This window comes from Pyxicephalus adspersus, chromosome 7, assembly GCF_032062135.1.
Source record: "Pyxicephalus adspersus chromosome 7, UCB_Pads_2.0, whole genome shotgun sequence".
Taxonomy (NCBI): Eukaryota; Metazoa; Chordata; class Amphibia; order Anura; family Pyxicephalidae; genus Pyxicephalus; species Pyxicephalus adspersus.
In genome coordinates this window covers 73,726,020-73,743,692 of record NC_092864.1, presented here as the reverse complement: position 1 = coordinate 73,743,692, position 17,673 = coordinate 73,726,020, and the positions used below count along the sequence as shown (strand labels likewise).

At 39.4% G+C, this 17,673-nt stretch overlaps 1 protein-coding gene and 1 long non-coding RNA gene across 3 annotated transcripts; both read right to left on the bottom strand.

Moving 5' to 3' along the window:
* Window positions 1-1,644: 1,644 nt before the first annotated feature.
* LOC140335953 (uncharacterized) lies at window positions 1,645-5,830 on the bottom strand. The gene is made up of 2 exons (XR_011921780.1): window positions 4,056-5,830; window positions 1,645-3,901 (listed from the first exon to the last, which is right to left on the bottom strand). It is a non-coding gene; the product is annotated as an uncharacterized lncRNA (long non-coding RNA).
* Window positions 5,831-9,684: 3,854 nt separating this feature from the next.
* Window positions 9,685-17,379, bottom strand: RPS15A (ribosomal protein S15a). 2 transcript variants are annotated; one of them, XM_072418967.1, is made up of 5 exons: window positions 17,262-17,379; window positions 15,281-15,418; window positions 14,794-14,873; window positions 12,224-12,309; window positions 9,685-9,818 (listed from the first exon to the last, which is right to left on the bottom strand). In XM_072418967.1, exons 2-5 carry the CDS (start codon window positions 15,411-15,413, stop codon window positions 9,725-9,727), a joined length of 393 nt encoding a protein of 130 aa, XP_072275068.1. In that variant the 5' UTR covers window positions 15,414-15,418; window positions 17,262-17,379; the 3' UTR covers window positions 9,685-9,724. The 2 variants fall into 2 exon arrangements, with proteins under 2 accessions (XP_072275068.1, XP_072275069.1); XM_072418968.1 differs by lacking the exon at window positions 17,262-17,379 and adding an exon at window positions 17,140-17,160.
* Window positions 17,380-17,673: the final 294 nt, after the last annotated feature.

Here is a 17,673-nt window from a genome sequence, read left to right as displayed (position 1 = left end):
TTGAATATGAAAATCCCATGATAAACTATCTCCTCCAAACTAGGAGATGTTCAATAGTAAATCAAGCCCTTATGTCTACATGTTTCACAGCCAATGCTGCTTCCTCAGAAGTGTGGATTCATTTTCATTTATTGAAAAAGTATCACGCAAAAGTAATGTGCCAAAAGAAAAATCACAGCCTAAACCTAATAGCGAATAAAGAAAAGAAGAACAAATGTAGCATGTTTATATTAGTGAATAATAAAATTACATTAAATACATCGAGGTAAGACAAAACTTTTAAGGGAGTAATCTCAAGCAGGTAGGGACATGAGATTGTTTCTATAATTCTCAGACTAACATGCTCAAAAAAGTAGAAATAATGTCTTAGTGCCCGACGCATTTTGCATATTTGCTTCTTCAGGGGATATGGAGACACAACTAAATAAATCAAGAAATATAGTACATAATAAATATAAATGTTTTACACCAAAATGAATATTACTGTACATACTTCAATTAAATTTGTGTTTGGCCGTATTAATATCAACCAATTTTCAGATCAGAAGACTTCGGAAAGAAATGTATAAATATATATTTATATATTTATACCCTTTAACATGTGGGAGTTAAAATAATTAAATGTAATGGGTGATAACTACAGTTTTAACCTTATGTCAATGTCAGAGAAGGTTACTGGAGCTTGATATATATTTTGGAAACGTAACATAAGTTATAAGTAAAGGTAAGATTAATGAAGACTTATGCTAAGTACACACTTCCAATTATTATCGTTGGTAAACGAACGACGAACGATCCTGCACGATATCTGCGAACGATCGTATAGCACCGATCCTGTACATATAGATAACGACACGATCGTTCAAAGATATTGTACATACGTATATATCCACAGTATATATATATATTTATTTAGATATATATATATATATATATATATATATATATATATATATATATAATATTCCTATATTGGTATAGATAATATACAGGTCTTACCTACTTATTTAAGTTATTACACTGGGGAACAATTTTGAACAATTCTTTTGTTGACCCCTTTAAGCCTATTTACACTAAAATAGGTATGCTGATTCTGAAAGGGCAGTTAAGTTTTCTTCTCTCACGTCAGTTTTTTTCTCTACCGCTTATATTAATGCGTTTACACACAAGACAGTGTGGTCGGAGGTTGTGCACTGCTCTATGTAGTAAATGAGCGAAATTTATTTTTCTACTTACACACGTAACTCCTTTATTTCAGATCATGTCTGGCTCTGCTGTTTCTCGTTGTAAGTGCCTAAACAACCTAGATTATTTTGTTATATCCGTGGCAGTTTCACCATTCCCAGTCAAATGGCAAACATCAGCACAGTTGTAGTTCAAAGTTAAACTTGGTGATAAAGATAAGTCTTGGGCCCCTCATAAGGTGTGCAAACAGTGTGTGGAGGGTTTAGGGATGCAGACAAAGGGAACACGTGATAAGATGCCATTTGGTATACCTATGGTTTGACAACAACCAGAAGATCATTTCAGTGACTGTTACTTTTGTACAGTTAGGTCCATAAATATTTGGACAGAGACAACTTTTTTCTAATCTTGGTTCTGTACATTACCAAAATTATTTTAAATGAAACAACTCAGATGCAGTTGAACTGCAGACTTTCAGCTTTAATTCAGTGGGTTGAACAAAAAGATTGTATAAAATTGAGGAACTAAAGACTTTTTTTTACACAATCACTTCATATCAGAGGCCCAAAAGTAACTGGACAACTTTTAAAGCTGAAAATAAAATGTTCATTTCTAATAAACTCATTTCTTGAAAACCTTTTGCTGGCAATGACAGTCTGTAGTGTTGAACTCATGGACATCACCATATGCTGGGTTTCCTCCTTTTTAATGCTCTGCCAGGCCTTAACTGCAGTGGCTTTCAGTCGATGTTTGTTTGTGGGCCTTTCTGTCCGAAGATTAGTGTTCAACAAGTGAAATGCATGCTCAATTGGGTTCAGATCAGGTGACTGACTTGGCCATTCAAGAATATTCCACTCCTTTACTTTAATAAACTCCTGGGCTGCTTTGGCAAAAATAATGGTTCAGCCACCATCATCCGGCATCAACATCCAGCATATATCAAAGCAGTACAGTAAACATAATAGTAATAACAGAACCAGTAACGACTGCAATAAAAACAAAATAAGCCAAGGAAAGTAGAAATATACTCATCAGCGGTGCAGGGCAGGCAAAGTCCCTGGGAAGGGGAGGTGAGTAGGATATGCATATCGCCATAACCTAGTGTCCTAAACCACGGGTGGAAAGGAACTTGTATGTTGAGACTTGCATCTAACTTGCATCCAAGGTGATGGAGACGGAGGATCCAAAAGTGGAAGCTGTACAGGCAATCAGGCAAAGGTAGATCTGCTAGCCCCAAGGAGCACTGGAAAGTAGGCAAGTCCTCTAACTGACGAACTGACTGTTATTGGTGGCCAGTAACTGGAATGGGAAGCCCAATCTGTATTTAATATTTTGAGACTTGAGGATCTCCAGAATGAGCTTAGGAGCTCGTTGGATGAGAGTGTGGTGAGACAAGTCTTGTAAGAGGATGATTGGTAGGCCAATAAACAAAATGGAAGACTGCGAGGGCCGCATGCATGTCCTCTTAGACGGAAGGAATGGACCCTGCATACAATATCACAGGGTCTCATGGGGTCCTGGTTTCTAGGCGCAAAAGTTCTATGGACCCTGTCCCTAGAACTGACCCCGACCCTGATCTTTCAGCTTAAGAAGTAGGTCGTTTAACACTGCAGTCACCGCATCTTGTTTTCAAGATCGTCATGTTGATTGATAAGTAGGAGAGTAGGATATGCAATTAAGGCCTCAGTGTGTTTAGTGAGGTGGCCACTGAGGTTTTCTGTTGTACTTTCAATTTCTTCAATTGTATTCCCAAGATCTCTCTTAGGTTCCCCCATTTCTGATTTGTAAGTGCTCTGCATCCTTTGAACTATATTCTCTAGATCAGATTTAGTGGGGAAGGCTTGCAAGTATGATTCCAAATCCCTTTGAGGAGGCTGGAATGCAGATGGTGCCCCTGTGGGAGCTTGCAGCCATATGGGGCTGTGAGAGAGGGTCTCTGGGGCTGCTATGCGTAGGAGAGACGGGAGAGGGGCTCACCCATGGTGTTGCTGTGGTAGGGAGATCTAAGGCTGCCAGACGATCTCTAGCCGGCGACATTTTGCCTCCTTTCCGATTCCTCGTGGCCGAAGCGGAAAAGCAGCCTGTGTTGAAGAAGGTGCCAATCTCACGGGATCGGGCACCACCAAAAGAGACACCAGAGTCCTGATGTTCATGCTTGCCCATCTGCATGAGAAGGAAAGGTGAGATAGCTGCAGGTGAGTTGAAAATGCCGGCCGCAGACAGGAGAGCTCACAACTCACGTCACACTCCGCCATGCTCCAGGCCACGCCTCCCCTAAGAATATATTTTAGATTAAAACTTTAACAGTATCATTATTCATGTTGGAAGTTATAGACTTGGATGGCTGACTGTGTCACTTTGGCCTTCTCCCAAAGGCAAACATCAGTTCTTATAGCTTTAAAACTGCTGAGCTTTGGCAATGATAAAATGCTTTAAATGCTTTGATTTATTTTAATCAAAACAGGAAATACATTAGTATATTTAAAAGGAATTATACAGTTAGATTAAATATACAATTAGATTCCTTATACTTCAAATTAAATTATCTTTTGAAAAAAAATGAAATGCCTCCTGGCACAAGGTCTACTTGGAAAAATGAACTGAGGAAGGCTTAAACCCGATAAGACTTATGGCCCAAATATTCCCTAACCTTAAAAATGTTGAACTAATTTGATGCCAATGAGAACAGGAGGCCTTTAAAAAACATGCATCTAATCTTGATGGGTTAAATATTAACAATCAACACCAAAAAATTATTGCTAAAAATTGGACAGAGACAGACAGGCCTTTATAAATGGGACTGCTTATAAATAGCATGTAAGAAATCAACAATTTAGACACACTTCTCCATTTCCCTCAGAAGGTTACACCTCTACTGAGGCAGATGATGAATCTGAAAATGAAAGATCGAACACAACTTTAAGGAAAATGATGAATGATGAAGCAATGTAAAAAAGGACTTCTCAGTTGATCCTTTTAAAAAAAACTCCTGAAGCCAAAGACAATATGATAGTTAAGCACCTTCTGCAAATACAAATATGGTAAGCAATAACAATAAGTCAACATATCTCCCTTCAGTATTTTACAATTTGGGAGCGATTTCCAAAAGTAATACACAAATTCTTCCTAATAGTAATGTAAATCCATTTTCACTCCCTTCACAATCCCCTTTTTTAAGGAAACCATCACAGAACACAATAATCAGTCACTGCAGAATTCAGGAACAGATGAATTAGGTGTTATTAATATTTCATTGCGTAATCTCATCAAACTTTTGGAGGAGAATGAAACAGAAATTGGGACAATAACAGAGGAGTATACCAAACCTGTTGAAGTAACATACCACCTTTTGATTTTAGAAAAGCAATCCAATAGATTTCAAAAATCCAACAGATTTCCTAACCTCCAACAAATTCCTAACATTGATACTTTTGTAAAAATGGTATGTGAGAATATAAAGAAGTTGGAATCCAGACATTTTCTGGAATATTTATTAAAGTTTCAAAGTAATGCCTTGAAAAATCTGTAAATGTAAATATAAAAATAAAACTATCTGATAAGGGAGGTAATATTGTAGTTAGGGATAATAAAGATTATCACCACATGTGTCTCAAAATACTTAAAAATACTGAATGGTGTTGTGTTATACCTGCTTCTGATATCCCTAAGTACTACACTGAATGCTTATATGCACAACATACAATGAAACAGTTATTTACATTTAACTTTACATTTCTTAACATTAAGCACTCCAAACTAGCAACTTTTTATCCCTACCAAAAACACATAAGGATTTACAACAACCTCCTGGTCGTTGCATAGTGTCGGGGGTAGGCTGCCCAATGGCGAACGCAAGACACTTAGTGTTTCAATATTTGAGACCACACGCGCTTGGCTTACCTTCCTATCTGTGAGATACTTTGATTTACTTCAAACGATCAATGATCTATCAGTTCCTCCTGATACATTTTTTTGCATGTATTGATATGGAAGCCTTATATTCCAGTATTCTGAACAGGAATTGAAATTGTACATACATTTTTGTCAGAAGAACCATGCTCTACGTGGGAATACAATGATTTTGTCATATCACTACTTTAACCAGAACTAAACTACAAACAAAAAAACTACACTTACCCTTAATCCCGCAGGTCCCTCGATGGTGTTAGTCCTTCCCACGTCATCCTGGAATTCCTCTTTGTCACGGCGCAGAGTAAGTGCTGGGCACCACTACTTTCTATCTTCTTCTTTCTTCATCACCCGCAGACAAAAAAAATCACTTAATCCCTATACCACAGTGGAATTTGCCTCAACAAAGGGAAAAAAAAACTTTCTTCCGAATGATTTAAAACAATTGGATGTTCCCTGGATAAATAGTTCCTGGTGTCATTCCTTTTAAAACGCAATACCTAGATATATTCTGTACTTCTAGAAATGCATCCAGCTTTTCCTGAAAACAGCCCATAGAACATGCTATAAGTACTTCCCGAGGGAGTCTGTTCCATATTACCACAGACCTTACTGTGAAGAATACCTTCTGTTAAGGTGCGTACACACTTCCAATTTTTATCGTTCCAATCGAACGACGAACGATCGATTGGGCAAAAAATCATTCGTAAAAAAGTAACCAACGACGCCGACGAACGAGGAAAGTCGCTGGAAACGAACGACCGGACCGGCGGATCGGATTGGACGACGATCGTTGAACATCGTTCGTGTGTACGGTCGTTCGTTGATCGTCCATGGGCTGAGCATGCGTGATGAACGAACGTCCGTTCACTTTCCTGTCGTGCACATAGTTCCTCTATCGCTTAAACGATCGTATCTATTGTGTGTACAATATCTACGAACAATCGTGTCGTTACCTCTATGTGCAGGATCGGTGCTATACGATCGTTCGCGTATATCGTGCAGGGACGTTCGTCGTTCGTTTTCCGACGATAATAATTGGAAGTGTGTACGCAGCTTAAGGGGAAGATTAAATGTATCCAGATGCAGAGTGTTCCCCTGAACTTAAACATTTTTTTAAGCAATTTCTCTATATGGACCATTTATTAATGTATGATAATGATATATATATATAGGTGATCATATCCACCTTACACACCTCTTCTCAAGGGAGAATAGATTCAGTTCAGCTAATCTCTCCTCATAGCTGAGCTCCTCCATTGCCCTTCTCTGCACTCTCTCCAATTCCACAATGTCCTTTTTGTGAACTGGTGCCCAAAACTGGACTGCATATTCTGACCAATGATTTGTACAGGGGCAGGATTATGACTCCATCTCTGCAGTCTAATCCTCTCAAACAAAAAAAATTTTGCTAGCTTTAAAATTGCAGTTTGGCATTGATTGACAATGCATGTGGTTAGACATCAAGTGCATAACTTTACATTTCTCAATATTAAAAATTATTTGCCACTTGACTGACCAAGCCAACAGTACATCCAGGTCTGCTTGTAGATTATAGGCATCCTGTATGGATTTAATTCCATTACATAGTTTGGTGTCATCTGCAAAAACAGAAATGGTACTTTTAATCCCAAACTCTGGATCATTTAAAAACTTGTTAAAAAGTAATAGTCCGAACACTGAAACCTGGAGTACACCACTAATAACCCTTCAGTAAATAAAACACTTATTACTCTCCAAATACGGTCTTTAAGCCATTAACCTCCCTACGGTATTCCTGAGTGTGGCTTGGGGTTAATTTTTAGTACCAAAAGCGGTAACCCCGAGCCACACTCAGGTGGAATTTTAAATGGGATTGAAAAGCTTAACTTGTCCCCACATGCCCGCGGCGTCCTCCAGCAATGCCCGCCCAGCATCTACGCCCCCGGCGTGTGAACGTTGGGGACGGAAATGTCGGGCGGGCATGGGACGCAGCATGCGGCTGGGGGTGGGACCAGGCGGGAAATTTAAAATAAGTATTTTTAATGTACCGCTTTGACATAAATACATAAAAATTCTTATATAATCGGACTGCCAGGGAGGTTAATCTATACATTACAAATTGTCTATAAACAATTAACTATAGACCTTAAGTTGAACATTATCAGTCTGTGGAGTACTTTGTCAACTGTTCTCGCAAATCTAAGTATACAAAATCAATTGTTATTCCAAGCATTTACCTGCTTCCTCAAAAAAAGGGAGTTTATTTGTTTGACAGCTTTAGTCTTTCTAGCAAAAAATTATGTATGTGGTTATCAAAATTATTATTTTTCAATTATAAAAGTAAACTTACAGGTCTGTTTGGTTACTTGGTAAGGACCTTTTAAACAAATGGAACAACAATGGCCTTATGCCAATCCATCCATACTATTGCCAGTGATAAAACAACAATGGCTTTGAAATAACAGTACACAGCTCTTTGGGGACAAGTGGGTGTATTCTGTCTGGTCCTAGTGCTTTATCAACCTTTATTTTTCTGTTGCTCAATCATACGAATTTTGAGCCATTTTGGTTCATTTACGGCTAAATCATTTTTTTTTTATTTTAGACTTGAGTCACACCATTTTATTCATGTACAGAGAGCTGAAAATGGTTTATTAATGATGTATTTTCTTTATTCCCAGTCACCATTTGTCATCTTGTGAAGGGAAATGGCAACTGATTCTAAGTTTTGAGGGGTAAGTTATTTTCTCCAAACACATTTCTTGGTGGCAAAAAGATGTTTGGCATGATGCTGAGGTTAGACTTTAATCTTACATTATTTATTACAAATTATGCTTAGTTCACATTGGCAGTAAAAAAAAAAAAAAACATGCCCCTCCTGAGTGAATACTTGGCCAACTGCTGGGCACCTGGGATTGGTAACAGGCAGTAAGTTCCTAGTGAGGGGTAAAAGCAGCAAATGCAACCTTACTGCCGATGTGAATTCAGCCTACCTTCAGATGTCACCTCCTAGCGCTATGCCTAGGTAACACAAAGAGCATCATGCATGTGATCCCAGATAGGGGTAGAACAGCCAGTGCCCTCTTCTCATCACTGCCAAAAACAACAACTTCCTGTGAAATTTATCCTCCCACAGTATGATCACTGTGTGTGTGTGTGTGTGTGTGTGCGAAGTCCGCTTGTCAGATTCTGCAGCCTAACAACTCATTTTGTTGGATCCTTTAGATCTCCTAAATTGTTGGTTGTAATTACCTAAAATTTTTAGGGTACAAGGGGACTCCCATAGCTACTAAATAACCAACAATTCTTTTTTTAATTTCAAGAATTTCAAAATTTGGGGATCACAAGTTTAAAAACTTGTGGAAATTGAACATTTGGGTTGCTGTTTGATAAGAAAGTGCACCTAGGAGACAAAAATTGAAAATGCAAATTAAGGAGCCCAGGGGTCACTTACATAACAAGAAACATTAGGGTGAGGCCCCCTAATTATTTTAAACAACTTTCACCAAACTATATTTGTAATACTATGCTGTCCTTTCTGATTCTGTTTTTTGAATCCCCAATGTATCTGGAATGGGGAGGTGCAGGAAACTGAAAATGTAAGTGCAAGTGGTGAACAGATGTATAAACCCCTAAAACTTAATTAGCATGGCATGCTCTCCTCAATCCACCCAGCTCTAATCAGCTCTTATCAGGGGAGAACAGAGCAAGCCTCCCCGGTGTCCACTCAGAGCTGCTGAAAATGTGCCGGGCAGCCCGGCGCCAAAAACGGGCTTGGGAGAACTATGATCCACAATAATCACTTTAATCATGGTGATTTAGTGCATGGTTTCTTATTTCAAAAGGGGTCAAGCCAGATCCATTCTGACCCTTAAAGATGGGGTGGTTCACCTGTCCATCAAAACAGCCTACACCTTTCTCCCTGGCTATCTTGATTGGTCAGGATGGAAGGATGTATCTCCGCCATCTACACGAGAGTTAATTCATTTCCACCAGCTTGCTATGCCAGGATAGCAATATTTTAAAGGAAAATGCAAGATAATTTTGCAGATGTCCTTTCTGCAAATAAAGAAACCTGCCTGCTCACAATGTCCTATTTTATTTAGCTTTGATATTTTAGGTATTAGCACATAACTACAGATTCCAGTATTCGTCAACCAACAAACTGAAAGCAGCTTCCCATAGTTTTTGGAAAATGTGTTTAAGGCAAACCAATTCTAGTGACCTTTTTCTGTTTCCACACTATAAGTGATGTTGCAGATTTTTTTGAAGACCCTAACAAGTGATGCATATCTTAATGTTTTCTTTAAAGTTTGCATAGGTTACGGTCATAAAAAGTTTTCAGAATTAAAAGAATCAGCCAGGGACATGTTTTGCAACCTTGTTTAACAGTTCTCGCAAGTGAGGAGGGAATTGATCTCTACTCCAGTTTTAGCATGCAACTTCCTGCCAATCTGTACTTATTTTGCATGTATGTGCTTCTGAACTAAAGCACAAGTTATAAAGAACACAAAACGGCCTGCAGGTGTACCTGTGCAATTTGTAGCCTTACCTACAAAATAACTTTACAAATCAGAAATTATTACAAGTCATTACAAGAAAACAAAATGTTTTTGATAACAGTTTATTGTCCTGCCTACTTTATCATTTAGAAAAAGAATCCCAAGATTTTGCCTCCTGTGTGTTTTCGCCTTGCTTCCTCATGGTCCATGATGCCAGCGGAAGTTGTGAGCACAATATACCTAAAAAAAAAAAAAAAAAAAAAGTTTACCTGTCCTCTGCATGGAAATTAACTATTGATGTAATAAATGGTATATCCATCATACTACGACCAAAGGTCAGTAGCATTACCCTTTCCAATCATATTCCCAGGTCCTGGTAACCCATGTCCCCGTAAGTGATAAACTTTTGTTATGGTGCCAATATTTATTACAAGACCTAGAGATACTGTCAGATCTTACCAATTAGTTTTCCCCATCCACTAAACTTTACCCCAATACTCACAAAACCTTCATTCATTGACTCTTGTTCATGAATAAATAAAAAGGAAAAAAAATAAAAAAAAAACAACTGAAGCGCAGGGAACAATACTACAAAAACTTTAATATTGCCCAGTCAAAGTCCTCACATGGTTCTTATAAATCCCAGAAACCTTGCCACTATATGAACCAGGATATGATAAAGGCGATTCTCCTTTATATATAAATTTCTTATCTTAGCTCTATACTCAACCTTAACTACCACATTGAAAGCCAATAGCTTGCTGAACCACTCTTAGCAGAGGTGTACATCCATTCTAATTTTTTGATTGATTTTGGAACCACTTTCACACATCAATATATGTGGCATCCTAATCTAACAGGTATATAAACCCTTTTGCCAAGGGCTTTGCATCTTAATAGAATTGTGAACTACTGTCAGAACTCAAAAAAACAATATATAGATATTGTACAATCATGTAGTGTTCTCCCCAGAAATTTTTTTTCAGCCGGGTGGCGGGAAACTGCAGTGGGGTGGTAAAAAACAAAGTGGACAGGGCTAGACACAGAAAACTTAGAGCTCCTAGTTAATTATGCCATAGGTATCCAGGAACCTCTACTATTGCGTCAGTGTTCTACCTACCCCTTATCCTTTGTTCCAACTTTCTAATGACTGGCTTGTTAGAACGCACAATTCTTCCATTTTGTTTTTGTATAATGCGCCAACAGTCCAATGCCGTGTATTTTTATCCAACTCCATAGTGTTCCATGTTTTAATAGTGTAATCCTTTGTAGTAGTGTAATATTGTGATAAATGTGTCTTAACAAATTATGCTTAGTTCACATTGGCAGTAAAAAAAAAAAATGCCCCTCCTGAGTGAATACTTGGCCAACTGCTGGGCACCTGGGATTGGTAACAGGCAGTAAGTTCCTAGTGAGGGGTAAAAGCAGCAAATGCAACCTTACTGCCGATGTGAATTCAGCCTACCTTCAGATGTCACCTCCTAGCGCTATGCCTAGGTAACACAAAGAGCATCATGCATGTGATCCCAGATAGGGGTAGAACAGCCAGTGCCCTCTTCTCATCACTGCCAAAAACAACAACTTCCTGTGAAATTTATCCTCCCACAGTATGATCACAAAAAAAAAAACAAGCTGTCATGTCTCAGTAAATGTCTGTCAGACAAGCTGAAAAATTTCTCAGTTTTCCATCTCCAACTCACTGGTGGGTTTTGGGAGTTAGACTTAAAATGGTACTAACTGAGGTCAATTTTTTTTGATAATACATGACATTAAGCTTCCATTGCTGTACACATTCCAATGTCTGCCACCCTAGTCTGCTCTGAATGATTCCTAAGTGTGCAGCATCCCCATTGTAAGATTTCCCTGTTACTGATGTTCATTCAAGTTAGAATTCTGTATCTTTCAAAACTTGAAAACAGACCATGATTGTTAAAAGGTAGTTTCCACAATATATATGAATAATTATAATAGAATATGGTGCAAGATACAAACCATGCTGTTGCTACAAATCACACTCAACTGGAGCATTTTGCAATCATGTAAAAATGTACTATTAACCATCCTACTGTAAAAGTAGATCAGGAAAGATTTAACACTACAATATGCCGGCAATGCATTTAAATGGAATTTGTAAGCAAAACATGTTGCTTGTATCTTGCACCACATTAATTTCTAATTTTAACTATTTTGCAATCATTTACTACTCTTAGCAAGCTTTGCATTTAACTGGCTATTTTGCCAAAATAACATTCAGCACTAGTTTAATTTTTAATTTATGAGGAAAGCAAATAAAGTATATACTTCAGGCAGTAAAATTTGAAGCCACACACACCTCACCAACGCATTAAAAAAAAAGGAACCATTAACGTAGGATTATAGGGACTACATACTGTCTCATTTCCATTACTTAAAGTATTTTACTCCCAAACAATGTTAACTAACTCATACGCTCTGGGACAGAATGCAGCAAACCTGAAATCCTACTACTACAACTGCCCTGTATGCAGAGACATGGCCAATTGTAAATTTAGGTGCATTCAAACTCAGCGTATTTTGGTCACTGATGCAGTGGTCTTTGACACCAATACAAATTGTTACACTTAAAGAGTTATGTGATTGTTTATATAGCCTTCTGCTAAACTTACCCAAACTGACGGGAAGGCAGGAGGTTGTTCTGCCACTTCTCCAGATCCTTCAATTGCACATCGAATCTGGGGCTGATGACACCACACTGCAAAAAGACCAAATCAAAATTATATACTGCATAATATAAAAAACCAACATGCATTTTAATCATTCTCCGCTATAAGCAAAATAAACAATTTCTGGTCAAGAAAGCAATCACATCCATTTGCAAAGAAAAATTGTCACAATTAAGCACTAAAGGGGGACAGATTATGAACCTATTTCGGTCAAACATAAAATCTAAAAACTATCAGAGGGTTAGGAAACCCAAACCAAACAGTACCCCAAGAAGTTCACTTCAGACTTACTGTAGCACAGTCAGTTAGAAATGTCACTTCATAGCAAAGCTGTAAGAGTGGATTGTACTGAAATCCTTAGGGATTCTTCTCCTGCTCTCCCCATGTCACAATGGTGGCATAGGGCACATTGGGAGGAATCATAATAGCCAAGTAAAGAACATGCCATACAACATTATCAGAAATAATGAGTAGGATTGCCACTGTAAACCCACAAATTGCACACAAGTTTCTGACAGACCAGTTTACCACCTTTGGCATTTTGCAAATGCCTTACCTGGTCCTCCTATAAACACAATAGGATTGGGCATGCACAGATGGAGCAGCCTGCACTCTTTTAGGATACATGTGTATCCCACGAGGCTGTTGGTAGCCAATTTTGTCTTTATTTCCCTTTATATAAAAGGGTAGGTAACCTTTATACAAAGTAAAATGATAGGCTTTAAAGCTCTGCAGAAAATTGCTAAACAAGCGCAGATAAATTTAAAAAGCAATTAAGTACAGGCAGAGTATAAAATGATTCTCTTTACAGCAGAATGGGTGCATGTATATCATGTCAACACATCAGAAAATACTATATACATACTCTGCAGCAGCTAGTATGATGGCCAAGGGGGAAACAATTTCTGTCCTGTGGCTCTTCACAGAACACAGCATTATCAGAGGACTATAGAAGTTCTCCAACAATCTTGATTAGCAAAGCTAATATTTCTGACATCGCCTGGGTATGCTGGGATTGTACACAAAGACCGTCTCTCCTGCAATAAAGAGCTGCCTGCTCATGATGTTTTTAAAGTTTAGCTTTGCTTTAAAACAAAGCACAAAAGAAAATATATAGCAGCCTTGACATCTTTTTTATGTAGATTTACATTCAATTCCTGCCATGTAGACTCCAAAAAAAAACAAAACAAAAAGCACAGAAAACAATGAGGAAAACCCATTTAGACGTCTCAAAGGTTGATTAATGACAATCAAGGAAAGTGAATGTTCAAAACAGTGACAATCATCAACACAAACCTAGGGGTGGCGCTAACCCCATAACAAACCATTCAAATTGTAAATACACACAAATTAGGGGGAAGGTTAAGTAAGGATTAGATTTGCTTTAACAAGCATGTCGCCAAATTTGCCGTACACCAGTTAAATCTCGTACCAATCTCACGAACCTTCCGCTATTCCCGATTATGCAGAAACTTGCCACTTACTATTGTCTTGTTACCCTGAGGCCCCTCAATATATGGTGGCTGAGGAGCTTCCCACATTGCCCTTCAGAATGACTATACATACAGTACGTACTGGAAAGTATATGCAAAGTCAGCTAGCAGTTTGTCTTCACTAAAAGACAACTTTTTAATACACAGATTGCTGTAAAAAAAAATGTAACCTCGCACACTTTATAAGCTAAAGTTAAAAAAAAAAAAAAAATCAGAATATCCTTATGTGCTGGGAAATATAGAAATTATAATAAATAAGTACTGACAAAGTGCTATAGTGTTATCAAACAACTGGGACCATTATCTCATTACAGCTTATTCTAAATGAAAAATGAATAGGACTAATGCTGTAAAAGGTTGTGTTTTATCAATAAAAGCAAACTTTCTCATCAGGCTACACAGCTTTTCCGGTCACCTATCTTCTCAGAATAATACTGAGCCCAGAGAGGACAAGATGACCTAGGAAGACATAAGTGGCGTTTCCATCCTGGAGTGTCAGATGGAAATTATAGGAAAATATATATAATGGAAAGCTACACCGAAGCCAACCCAAGAGGGCCATCATCCCCTCCATTTGCCACAAGCATCCTCGTGTGAAACAGAGCTCCCATGTGAATGTGCTCCAAAACACAAAGAACGAACAAGTCCAAAATGGGGTTTAAGCAGACTGTCAGCGACTTACTGGTAAAAAGTTCACAAGCCCTGATAGCCGAGGATTTTGAGGAGCTACCCAACCATACCCAGTGACTGTATGGAGTTTTTATGAAATAGCAACAAAGCAATGACAAATTGTGTACAAAAGCCAACAGCCTATGCCATGAGATTAGGTGTGTAATGTGTAAGAGTGTGTAATGGTGCAACCTTCTCCAGACACGGACATTCTGAAGATGAAGTTTGACATCGAAGTATCAATGCAGACACTGACAGGTTTAATATTATTTACCTAGCAGATGTATTTGTTCACCTGGAGTTAAATAAAATTTCAAGCTCGATTTTTTTTTTACTTGCTACACAACTTACCTTATTAAGTCTTCCTGTTAGATTGACAACAATTTTTCCGGCCCTGTGATCATCAATGATTTCAAATTCACCAATGTAACCTGCAACAGATAAAACCATCTGAGAATTAAAACCGTTGTTTTGTTTAATAAGGACTTTATTTGTTTGCAGGCCAAGCATTAGACACGGTAACTGCCAATGAGATTTTAAAGGTCCCTTTGCTCATTTAGGACAAAATGACTGACAATGTCCCTCCCCCATTGCAATGGCATTAATGTCTCCCAGTGTCGGCCATCAGATGTTGCAGTGATGTAACTCTTGAACACGTAACAGTGCTAGGGCTTTGTGATGAGGGAGAAGGTGACAAGCTCACCCATACCCGGAAGTACTTGGCATCTGATGGCCAACCCTGCCAGCAAGAACATACGGTGGGAGTGTAATGAAGCGCTGAGTGACCATGTCTAAGCACAAGAATCTATAACCCTAAATGTTAAAGAAGAATTCTTACCATGCTTCATCATCACTGTAAGGAATCGCACAATCACTTTTGAGCACGGCCTGATGAGAACCTGGCGCTTGCCACGTTTCTCTGCATTGTTGATGCTTTTAAGAGCATCGGCAAGCACGTTCATACGAACCATGGTGCCTGGAAGAAAACATAGTATTAAGGGTTTTGGGGAAGATAAAAACATTCAATGCTTTAAGTGACCTATTCTACTACTAAAGAAGTAAACTCAATACTGCCCAAAACAAAACCAAAATAAAATACACACATTCAATCCCGCAGACGAGTCGACCAGTCTTAAGGTTTCTTCCATGGCAGGGGTGTCAAACTCAAATACACAGTGGGCCAAAATCATAAACTTAAAGACAAAGCTACAGGCCAAATGTGAAACTGAAATAGCACCGCTACTACGATTCCCGGCGTCAGCAAAACAGTCCAATGCGGGGCCATGCATAGGCAGAGAAGCTGCTGGTCTATAGACATGATTCATGCTACAATTCCCGGCATTACTTGCGTCTTTAAAACAGTCCAATGTGGGGCCACACATAGGCAGAGAGGCCGCTGGTCTATAGATGCGAGTGAAGCCGCTACTACAAGCCCCGGCATCTATAAAACAGTTCAATGAGGGGCCACACATAGGCAGAGAGCCCGCTGGTCTATAGACGTGAGTGATGCCGGGAATCGTAGTAGCGGCGCTATTTCAATGCAGCGGCGGGCCAGCTGCAATTCATATTTAGGATTCCTTCGAAGGCCAAAAAAAAAAAAAGTTGTTGCGGGCCAGTTTGACACCCCATAGTGTCGTTCGGTATCCGTCTTCGGGCAGGCACGATACACGCTGCCATCTTCTCTTCTGGGTCCTTCTTCCTACGTCCCCCAACAGACTCGAGGATGACATTTGTAAAGAAAAACTTTTCCGCCTTTTGATGAAAGGACTCCAAGCACCACAGGCATGGCAGTTTAATCACCCTGGACCCTCCTGCTATGAGTGACGTAGGTATCCCAGGAGGCTCAGAGCTCCCATTCATTCAATAGGGGATGGAGAATGGGGGGGGGCATTATAAACTCTGTTTGGTTTAAGTGCATGGTACATAGGGGGGTTCTCTACCCTTTATGTAAAGTCTGAGTTTAGGACGGCTCTATGAGCTGCATCTTCCCTGACAGCACCAAGAAACAACAAAGCCACAAGCACAGCTTTCAGTATTACAACATTCCTACCAGCATTGTACAGGAAAGTGCTGCGACCTTCAGTACAGCTTCATCTTACTGTGGGATACACACTGCTAGGACAACAACAGAACTGAACAGAAATATGTTACTGTCAGAGGGGACAGGCAGGGCAGCCTGAAACATGTTACTGTCAGAGGGGACAGGCAGGGCAGCCTGAAACATGTTACTGTCAGAGGGGACAGGCAGGGCAGCCTGAAACATGTTACTGTCAGAGGGGACAGGCAGGGCAGCCTGAAACATGTTACTGTCAGAGGGACAGGCAGGGAGCTTGGCATAGAATGCTTGAATAATGAAACAATAGCCACACAAAGAAGAAAGTGCACCGGGCTGCACACATCCTCTCACACCGGGCACATGGAGCAATAGTAATAACAATGCCGGGGCCTGGAGACAGGGAAGGCAGCTGGGGAACTACAAGTACCACAACCCCCGCACAGAGCGCCTATAGGCTGAGATTAGCTGGGCCTCTGCTCACCATACACACCCAAAGGCCCGCACAGGGGCCCCGCTGCTTCGTGCTGACAGCCCCGAGCCCTGCCACTGACATAAAGCTCTGCCCGGCTCAGCACCAAGGCGGGAGGTGGCCCAGAGATTTACTCTCCCAGCCCCGTCACAAGGCCTAACCGCTTCCATACCGAGCTATGCCGACAGCGCCGAATCCCTGCTACATAAAAACCAAACCGGCGAGGCGGAAAACAGCAGGATGGCGAAGATATAAAACAGATTTCACTCAGGCCCGGGATTCTGCTTTACTCACCGGGTCTGCAGTATGGCGGAAAGAGGGAGGAGGAAGAGCTCGCGGGGCCATATGGGAAATATTCTAACTCTCGCGAGACTCGATTTGAGATCCTATTGCACGCTTCAAGGCAGGCATTAGTAATGTATTTCCGAGTTTGTGAATAGGATTTCTTGTGAACAATTTCTATTGATTACAATAGCCTGCGCGTGAGAAAGCTGACTGGAGCTGTTTCCTTTTTTAAATTTATCATTACTATTATTATTTTTATTTTATATTATTAATATACTATCATAATCATTATTATTTTATTATTAATATTATCATTATTATTATCATTATTTTTAATATTATCATTATTATTGTGAATATTATTATTATTATTATATGTACTTTCTGTGTTATACATTATTTAGCTAGGTTTTTATAGCAC

What these genes read in the sequence shown, in the direction of transcription:
- RPS15A (XM_072418967.1), bottom strand. Translation starts at nt 15,413, where the DNA reads ATGGTTCGTATGAACGTGCTTGCCGATGCTCTTAAAAGCATCAACAAT. An exon ending in TACAGTGATGATGAAGCATG is followed by an intron (nt 14,874 to 15,280) that starts GTAAGAATTCTT and finishes TATCTGTTGCAG; the next exon opens with GTTACATTGGTGAATTTGAA. An exon ending in CTGCCTTCCCGTCAGTTTGG is followed by an intron (nt 9,819 to 12,223) that starts GTAAGTTTAGCA and finishes TTTTTTTTTTAG; the next exon opens with GTATATTGTGCTCACAACTT.